This window comes from Neovison vison, chromosome 1 (genome assembly GCF_020171115.1).
Source record: "Neovison vison isolate M4711 chromosome 1, ASM_NN_V1, whole genome shotgun sequence".
NCBI lineage: Eukaryota > Metazoa > Chordata > Mammalia > Carnivora > Mustelidae > Neogale > Neogale vison.
Genome location: NC_058091.1, coordinates 105624563 through 105634775, shown reverse-complemented (window position 1 = coordinate 105634775; position 10213 = coordinate 105624563). Strand labels below are relative to the sequence as shown.

General features: G+C 38.1%; 1 protein-coding gene across 1 annotated transcript in view; it reads left to right on the top strand.

The window, feature by feature from the left end:
* Positions 1–1905: 1905 nt before the first annotated feature.
* Positions 1906–10213, top strand: part of LGSN (lengsin, lens protein with glutamine synthetase domain) — a 28128-nt gene continuing 19820 nt past the window's right edge. The window contains exon 1 of the mRNA XM_044237814.1: positions 1906–2088. Coding sequence (XP_044093749.1) covers positions 1906–2088 — 183 coding nt within the window. The remainder of the gene's footprint in view (positions 2089–10213) is intronic.

Below are 10213 nucleotides of genomic sequence, written 5' to 3'. Positions count from 1 at the left end.
AGAGATCACAAGTAGGTAGAGAGGCAGGCAGAGAGAGAGGAGGAAGCAGGCTCCCTGCTGAGCAGAGAGCCCGATGTGGGGCTCGATCCCAGGACCCTGAGACCATGACCTGAGCCGAAGGCAGAGGCTTTAACCCACTGAGCCACCCAGGCGCCCCATCTTAGTTTTGAAGCAATGTGAAACATCTTCCTTTGAGTTAGTTTTAATTAAACTGCGCATTTGCAATAACTAGTGCAATTTGGGTAAGTAATTTTGAAAATAACTACAATTAATTTTAGTAAATATAGAATTAGACTGGCGGAAGAAGTCGTGGAGGGGACTTGTTCAAGTAGCTTATCTTGAGGTTTTGAGTGAGGAATGTCTAAAAACGATTTGACTGGGAGAGTGGAGATGATGTGGTACAAGTCTAGTGAGTACAACAGAATTGGATAGATGCTCGATGAATAAGTTGTCACCAGAAATTAGAATCTCTGAGTTGAGATCCCACTGACTTATGGTGTGCAGCATATGCCATTATTGTGCAGATAAAACTGCTCTGCATGTGACATGAAAACTCTTACAAATGAATAATAAAGGAGTTCTAACAACTTAGTTAGACTTAACTATTGATCTGCCCTATTTTTCAGAAATGTACCAACTCCCTGTTTTATGATATGACAAAATTTTAATTTTATCTTGCTTATTAGGATGGGAATTATGAATTAAGGAGGTTAAAGAAAGAGGGTATGGTTATGGGTATAAATGGTATGTAGGATGTTGTATTTTATATAAATAATATTGATTACCTGAAAACTTCAGCTATATACTTTTTTTACTTTGTCCTGATTTATTGAACTTTTTAAAGAAAATCAACATTTAGATTTAGATTTAGTGGGTCTTTGCCATTGTAATTTCATTTGGATGAAATTACAAAAAATCAACTGAAAGTAATTAAACAGGTCCAATTTGATTTTTTAATTTTTAAGAGAGAAACAAAAAGCTTTTTACATACTAAGTTTTGTAATTAAGAACAAAGAACAAAATTTCTCAGCAGTACAGCAGTACTGTAAACAGTGTGTTTAATTCTGTATTATGGTTTGATTAGAAGTAGACACAGAGGGTGAACTGAGAAGATACTGAAATTTGTAAGGTAAAAAAGAGACCCAAAGATGGAGACGGGGGAAAGATGAGCAAAGATACAAAGGAAAGAGTGGAGTTGATTACAACAAACAAAAATAATAACTATGCAACTGTGGAAATAGAACAAGAGAATCAGGCCTGGCTGATGGGCTGGAGTGCTAAGCTGGGCAAAGTCCAGGGGGATGTGATCAGCTATGGAGAGTGTACACTCATACATGGAAAATACTTAGAGAGGATTTGATTTGATTTAGAAAAACCCTCTACCCTCCCCCACCAATTCCAAGTGACAATCGAAGGCAGCAGAAGCATAATTTCAAATTCTCTTTGAGAAAGCATTCCCTGTTCCTTCCAACTGAGTTGGGGTTGCTCCTGGGACCACGTGGGGCAACCTGTAGATGGTTCTATGTTCCTTGTGGCCAGCTGGGAGGGCCTGGGTTTTGTCAGAGACTAATATTTGTAGAATTAGAAAGGCTAAAGAGAGATGGCTGTGATTATATAACGAAGGACCAGAATTAATTTAGAGGCGAGAAGGAACCCTAGGAAAAAAAAGGAAAAGAAAAATGTGAATTACAAATGAGTGGGTCTTTGCCATTGGTACAAATCTGGGTCACTGACAGTTGTATTTTTCCATTTGTGTTTTGTCTGTGGACCGTGATTGCATAGTCGTCTAATAAATGTGTCATCATCTAAGTCTAACAATAGATTCATTCTAGAATACAATTGTTACATAACAAAATGCAGTATGTTGGAGAAAAAGTCAAAATCAACACAGTTTTAAGCATTGTAATGTCCTTTGTTTGTAGGGATTCAGGCATAAATGAGCATTTGTCATTTGACTCTTCTAGTGCATTTCCAGCATACTGTGCCTTGGGCGTGACACATCAGAGTCCAGTGTTTATCTTTTATTACGTGCCAGACCCCTCTGGAAAGAGCCTCCATGGAATTCATCATCCGCAGTGTTTGGTTCAGGTATACATATAAATACATGTTGAATGCATTTGTTGGGGCTATTGTGGTTTCCAAAGTCGACTTAAATAAAAAAGTGTGAGATGAATGATGAAGGGGACCTTCTGCAGGAGGTATGAAGTTAATAGTTAAAATGTTATTTACCAAAATACTGACAACAAAGCTTTTATTATTCTGTGTCAACTATTTGAGTGCCAGTATGAATAAGGGCAGCATGATTATACTTGCTTTATGTCTGCTTTGGAGAAGTTTGCGAAGAAACTCTATTAAGCATTGAGTTTATAAATATAATAAAAGTGAAATCCAGAATTTGCGTTAGAACAGCTCACTTAGATTGAAAGATCATTGAAAATAACTTCATTAGGCACTGGGTTTCAGAAGCATAAGGATGCTATAAAATTCTTTTATGCTTATTTTGGTTGTTACCAAGAGCACGATCTTTGTTTTTCTCAAAGCTTTTGTCTCACTGTATTAAAAATGGTTTGAGGTTAAGTGGCTAAAGGTGAAAACCCATTTTCAAATTATAATTGAAACTCACGGCATTTTAAATAGTGATAGCCTCTCATCTGCTCTTGAATATATTAAAACACTCAGTTGTCAACATGTAGCATTTCTTCCTAGTTTTTTTTTTAATGTGTATGTACCCAACATCTACTCTTATATTTCTGGCAGACCATTCTGCAAGACTGAAATGCAGACTGTGAGGCACGCTGTGGTCAAATCTGGGAGGATGTGGGTTTTCTTTAGATGAAATTAAGAAAATAAAATACAAGAAGCAAAACTATTATGTGCAAAGCAGAGTGGTAGACCAACTCCCTGTGCTTAAAATAGTGGCAGAAAGAGAACAGACCTGATCCCTACCCCTCCATCTACTGGAGAAGACATCTAGAAGATTAAGGAAGAATGGGGTCACTGCTATGTGTAATGAGTATGGGCAGCATGCTTTGAGATGGAGACAGCAGATGTACTTTCCATAAGGAAACTGGGTAACAGTAGGTAAAGAAGGGACTCACTGGGAATAGCTGTGGCTCAGCAAGCTGTGTCCTGTCATTGTCAGAGGTATCAATAAATGTGAAAGTAAATTTATCTGAAAGTAAATTTGTAGCTTCAAATGATGGCTTAGAGAAAGTATCTAGTATGTACATTAGTACTTTTTTTTTTTTTAGATTTTATTTCTTTATTTGACAGAGATCACAAGTAGGCTGAGAGGCAGGTAGAGAGAGAGGAAGGGAAGCAGACTCCCCACTGAGCAGAGAGCTGGATGCGGGGCTCAATCCCAGGACCCTGGGATCATGACCTGAGCTGAAGGCAGAGTCTTAACCCACCTAGCCACCCAGGTGCCCCTGTACATTAGTACCGTCTTGAGATACTGGTGTCTAACTATTCAACGTCTTCTTGGTCTAGGTTTTACTACTGGTGAGCCTATGTCAAAATTGTGTTTCCTATCTCCACCTCCTATAGTTTTAGCCAAGGATTCCAGGTGACCCAGATTTTGTGAAAATCTTTGAGTCACAATCTCCCAAGACCAGTCTAGACCAATGTTGATGGGAGAGTAGAAAAACTAGCAGTATGATTTGAAAGGACACAATTTTCACAGCAAGGGACAAACCCTGTCTCTTGGGAAGAAGTTCCTTGATAACTGGGATGGAACATTATATTTAAGAGATATAATAAACGTGAGCCTTGATCGACCCAACTCTCCATTGAATAGCCCCTGTGCTTCCCTGTGTAGGGTTGTATTCTCAGGAAGGGAAAGACTATGGGAGGTGGGAGGGAGGTGATGTGTGACATTACATTTCCAGTTAACTAATATCTGGAAAGGATAATGGTTTTGTTCCATGCCAGATGCTCTGGTAACGTGAGCAGCAGCAGCATGAGGTTAGCTGCAAAAAACGCAGCAGCTGAGCAAAGGCTTGATGAATCAAAAGGGCAGGTTGTATGGGTGAAAAAATATCCCAGGGTGATTACTTCCCCAACCTGAACAAATTCCTCGGTAGAAGCTTCAGTGAAAATGAATAGTTCCTAGTCTTAGATTTGGCATTTCCCTAAAGAATATTTTACTGAGATTCTCTATTCAAAACAATGTCATAAAGTCATGGATTCAGCCAAATTCTTAGCCGTAGTAAACAGAAAATAGATCAAAACCACATTCCTATTCCCCAAAGTAGACCCTATGCATGTATGAAGTCGCAAATTGAAGGAAATGGCAGCACATCGTGATAATTAAAATCTATTTATCAGTAAAGCCTTGTGTGTGGTACTGAGCTGCCTGAGTCACCAAGCGATTTGAGGAAGATCTGTTCTCTGCCCTGGGGCTGATGCTCGTGCCTCAGTATCTGGGAGGTAGACGCAAAGGAAAACATTTGCACAGGTAGACGCATAGAGGTGATGTTTCCATATTGCAGGAAGAACGGATTCCATCTGGGTGAGACCAGAGGTTCATTCTGCTCTGTAGCCTGTATCATCTGTGTGTGTGTACGTGTGTGTGCACGCGCGCGTACGCATGTGCGTTGTGTTGTTAAGTGCAGCTCTGTGGGAGGCTGGGACTGACTTTCTAGAAGTAGGACTCAAGGCTAGGGTTTTTCCTACCGCAGCTTACCCAAATGGTCCCTGCTTTATGCTTGTCTGTGGAACTCTATAAAGACCTCCTGATTCTATTTTTATATTTTAAATGTGTTTGGTCTCTTAAAATTCAGTTTTGTTTTTAGATTCCAAGGTTTTTAGTTCATTTTATATTTGTTTTTATTTACCTCAAATCTATCTCCCTTTAAGTGCCTCTCTTGATGTTAAAAATTAGGTCTGTGCTTCATCCATGTGCAGTGGTTAAGAGTATTTTCCTCGAAACCAGAATGCCTGTATTTTAGTCTTGGTTCTACTACCTACTGGCTGGGTGAGATGGGACAAATCACTGGATTTCTCTGTGCTTCATTTGGACATTAATAGTACCGACCGCAAGAGATTTTGTGGAGAGCTTAAATGAATTAATGTGTGTTCAGTGCTTAGAACATAGTGACTAACAGGAGTTTCTTGTCATATATACTTCATTATGTTGTGGATACCAGTAATCTCTCCCCTAAGTTTTCATTTTTATAGCCTTGTAGAGTTTTGCACCTTCTTTTACACAGTAGAATTTTATTTGCCTTTCTGTATGATAATAACTATTCTAGGCGGTGTACATTTATATAAATAAACACATATTGATCCACTTCTAGCCCATTAATGTTTTCCTGGGGACAGTAACTAGAACTATATTTAGTATTCTAGCCCTAAGCACATCGTATTTTTTTAAAAGATGGAACACCGTCTGCTGTCACATTTAAAATATTCTTTTTGATGAGACCCAATTTTTTAAAAAAGATTTTTATTTATTTATTTGACAAGAGAGAGAGATCACAAGTAGGCAGAGAGGCAAGCGGGGGTGGGGTGGGAGTAGGCTCCCCACTGAGCAGAACCCGATGCGGGGTTCAGTCCCAGGACCCTGAATTCATGACCTGAGCTGAAGGCAGAGGCTTAACCCACTGAGCCACCTAGGCGCCCCGAGGCCCAATATTTTTATCTGCAGCAGCCTATTAGCTGGTATCTTTGCTGACAGTTCTATAATGTTCTTGGATCTTATTTCATACCATATTATAGAAATCATCACCATAAATATATATTATACTACATGTATATCTAAATTTTTCTACAAATCTTCTCTCACTTTTGAATCATATCTGTTGCTTTTCTACCCATCACAAAGCCTTCAAAAAATACTTTGATCTTATTTACACAGATATTTTTGAGAGAAAATCTTCATTTCTCTGGAAAATACAGAGATCTCTTTTTCAGTAAAAAAGAAAGCCAGTGCTAGCACCAAGTTCAGGTAATAGCCAAATTCTTGATCCTTTATTATTTTAGCTCTGTTTATTATTTAGCTTCATATTGTGAAAATGACATGGTGTTAGATGTTTATAAAGTCATTTTTCCCTCTCTGAAACTATCGGCTAGGTACACTTGTCTCATATGGAATGTTCTGTTGCAGATTTTGCATTGCCTTACTCCCAGAGGCGAGATTTGCTCCAGGCTTGCTGCTGCTGTTGCATATTTTGCCGTCTTGCTGGGAATGGAAGTGAGATTCAGAGCTTTGTTTCTCTATAATTCGTGGGTGGAGGTGATTATGTAGGTGGAACAATGTTCCATCTAATCTACTAACTTGGATCTAGGTTATTTTATTGCAAAAGTGGTGAGCATATGTGGTGGAAGAAATGGAAACTCTCTGGGTCATTCCTGACATTTGATTATCTAATCCTTCTATCCCTTTTACAAATATGTTCGAGGATGAGAAACTTGACACATATCCAAATAACCCATTCCATTTTTAGCCATGATATTAAGTAAAATTCTGATTCTATGTAACTTCCAAGAAATTTATCTGTGTTTACGTTCTGTGCTTAATTTTACTGCAAAAGACTGGGATGCTACTGAACTCTATGTTGAATTGTGAAGTTAAAAAAACACACAAAAAACCCCCACTTGATTTTCCTCTATCTTTTATATAAAACTGCTCAATATTTACTTTCTAGGCAATATTTTTAGTTTTCAATATTTTGTTGCCTCTAAACTTTGTATGTAGGATGAAAAAACAAAAGAAGTGTTTCCAAGTACACATTTGGCTCCTGCTACTTTCTAGGTGTGAAGTCAGAGGAGTTACTGCAACTTTGAGAGACTTAGCTGCTTCCTCAGGAAGATGGTTCCACTAGTACTTTCCTCATTCATATAGTATACCTATACCACTTTTTATTATGTATTATTTTTATGTTCAGTGAAACAACAAGTAGCTCATCTTTATTTCTTACAGAGCATCCAGACCTATACCTGGCCTCTTAGATATTCACTAAGTACTTGCTGAGTAAATGAATGAATTTCATACAAAGGGTGGCCCGAGTAGGTCACTTGTCAACAATGGGTATGAATGTACTATTCCTACTCTCTTCAATTTCTCTTTTTGGTGTATTTCAATATGTGGCTAGTCCCAATCAATATTGACACATTAAATCATTACTAGGAACAATTATTAAAGAACTTATATTAGAAAATGAACCATTATAAGAATTATTTGGAATAGTAGAAACAACTCTTTCTGAAAATATTTGCTTGTCAAAAATATAAAGGTTAGAGGGAAACAGAGGACTCGTATTGTTTTTTAAGTTTTCCATTTTACTTTATGAGCTTCTGACCTTTGAATTTTTATAATGAAGAATATCACATTTGTAAATAAAGAACAAATTGCAATAAAATCCCCAGAGATTCCATGTATTCAGAGGGAATCTCCTAAAATGCAATAGAGTTTAAGGATTAAAATTCTTTACAAATATATAGATGAAGGTCCAGTGTTAGGGATAAGTAGATCTGTGATTAATGTCTCCCTAAGAGTGTTTCATTTTTTTTAAGTTGGGAAAGGGTGGTCATTTGGGTCCTTGTCCTTAGTGATCTCAGGGACTCTAATTTAATGTAAGACTCAGGTGAGTTTGCAGAAACAGCTTGGTTGAAGGAGTGAATCACTTACTAGGCCATAAAGAAGTGCTCCAGGTTTTCAAATAAGTTTCCAAATGATGCTTATTTATCTTGTTGGTGAACCAGAGAACTGAAAAGGAGAATACTTTGGTCTGGTGTCTTGAGTAAGACAAGAAACAGGACAGAATCAAAGAAAACATATTTAACTACCAAGATAATAGAAAGCAAGTATTTTGTCGTTTTGGTTCTTTTAAATTTTAGTTTATATTTTCCTTAGTGTTTAAAAACTTTTTTTGAAATATCACATGTTTTAGTTATGCTATGAAGAAGCATAGGAAATAAGATTTTGTTTATGTCTTAAAGGGAGTAATCACAACCTTGAAGATAGGTGTGGCTTTGAGAATAAATACAGTGAAAAAATCTTCAAAGAAAGGTGGAATTAATGGGTAAAGGGACAGAGTCATTGTGGAGCAGCTTGTCACCAGCGGAGTTTCTCTTCTTTCAGCTCTTCCCAAAACTGAGGGAGTCCATGTAATATTTTGTCTGGGAAAGTGTTTTGATTACATCAGCCTACTGAATTATCACCAGGTTCTATTGGACAGTCAAAGATATTTCATTCTGAATCATTTATGAAGGAGAGATGGGAGTCAAAATTTCCTTCTGGACTTATATTTCAACATTGGTTGCCTTTCATTTATTAGAAAGTATTTATTGATTCCTAGTCTATTTTAGCCAATATATTGAGCTCAATGATACATCTAAAATGCTACCTTCTAGGGATCTCCAATCCCTTGTCGGTCTTTCTTGATCTCGTTTCCTATTCCATCTATCTTGGATTCCATATCTCATTATTTTAGTCTTTCTTGCAAATATCCTCAGCTTATTTTTGTCATTGTCTTCCTAAGTTTGTATCCTTACAAAACCTCTATCCTGTGTTTTTCACTTCTCTGAAAGAGCTTTGCTGGAAGAAAAATAGTTTACCTGTGCAGATTTGATGCCACTATAACTTAAAAATCTCCAGTTTCTGTGGGGGCACTGAACAGTTTTGTTCTTTGAGGTTTTTTTTTTTTTTTTAACATTCTCTGCTATGACGATGGCAAACCATTTGCATTCTCTTTAAATATTTAGTCTTCCATATGTAAACTGTCTGAGCATCTCCTAGCGGAGAAAAATTGGAAGTTCTGCAACTGGCTAAGAATAGATAAGAAAGATCAAGGGTTTAAAATTAGTTCACTTTCAGATTCTGCCACTTACTAGGTAAACTTAATTGTCCTGAGGCTTTCTTCTGTCATCTGAAATTCCTTCCATCATCTCCTCCACCTAATTTTCCTTTCCTCCTTAATTTTTCTCTTCTCTCCTTCTAATATTCCCTCTTTTTTTCTTCCTCTTGTGGAGGAGGATACATTAAAGTGAATCCCTTCATTTCAATTCTGGTTTCCATCTTTTCTACCCTTTCAAGGACCTTTTTAAAAACCTTTTTCTTTTCAGCACCTCTATTAACTCCTTTCACTGAGCATTTAAACATGTGTAAGTCTGATCTTCCTAAAAGCAACATAAATTTTTCTTGGGCAGACCCCTATGCACTTTTCCAGGGGTCGTTGTGTTTGTCTCCATCTCTCTTACTTTCCAGCTGTGTATCCTGACTGTCTCCGTTGACTGTAGAGAACAATTCTAGCGTGCTTATCAGATGCCGACCCTGGACTAAGCACCTCTCGTTTCTCCTCAACTCACAGCCATCTGGCTGCTGCTCACATTCTTTCACTGAACCTGCCTTTTCCAATGCTCCTAGGGACCTGGGTTGCAAAACACAATGGAGTAGTCTTAATAGCAACCTTGTTTGTAATGTCAGTAGCAGGCCTATTGGTGTTTCCTTCTTTTTTTTTTTTTTTAAGATTTTATTTATTTATTTGACAGAGATCACAAGTAGGCAGAGAGGCAGGCAGAGAGAGAGAAGGAAGCAGGCTCCCTGCTGAGCAGAGAGCCCGACGCGGGACTCGATCCCAGGACCCTGGGATCATGACATGAGCCGAAGGCAGCGGCTTAACCCACTGAGCCACCCAGGTGCCCCTGGTGTTTCCTTCTTTTAATGCAGCTTTTATCTTTTGCTATCAATGAAACCACTCTGTCCAACTTTTTCTTTCACCTTCTGGTCATTTTTTTCTCTAACTGCTTTTTCGGGATTCCATTCCTATGTTTACTTAGCACACAGTATTGTTTCTGTCTCAGTCCTCTTATTTTCTCAAGCTCTGCTCTTTCTCTTAATGATTCCAACCACTTTCAGGGTTGTGCTTTTTTCTTTCCATATCATCTTTTGGATTCTGACCCATATGGCCACTGCTTGCTGGATGACTTGCTGGATGATATAGTTATTGCAGATTCCATGTACTTAGAACAGAAGCCAGCAACTCTTCCCTCAGGTCTCCTCCTCTTTCTGGGTTCCCTAGTCAGACACCTGTCACCTTTGACCCTCTGTCTCTTGCACTTCCTATATCAAGTCAATCACCGAACTGCCAAATCCACCTCCCAAATCTATCTGTTGTAAGCTCATTTCTCCATCCCCAGAGCCATAACCATAGTCAGATCAACCTCATCTCTATTCTACATTGCCCAAGTGGATATTGGGGCTGTAAGTAGT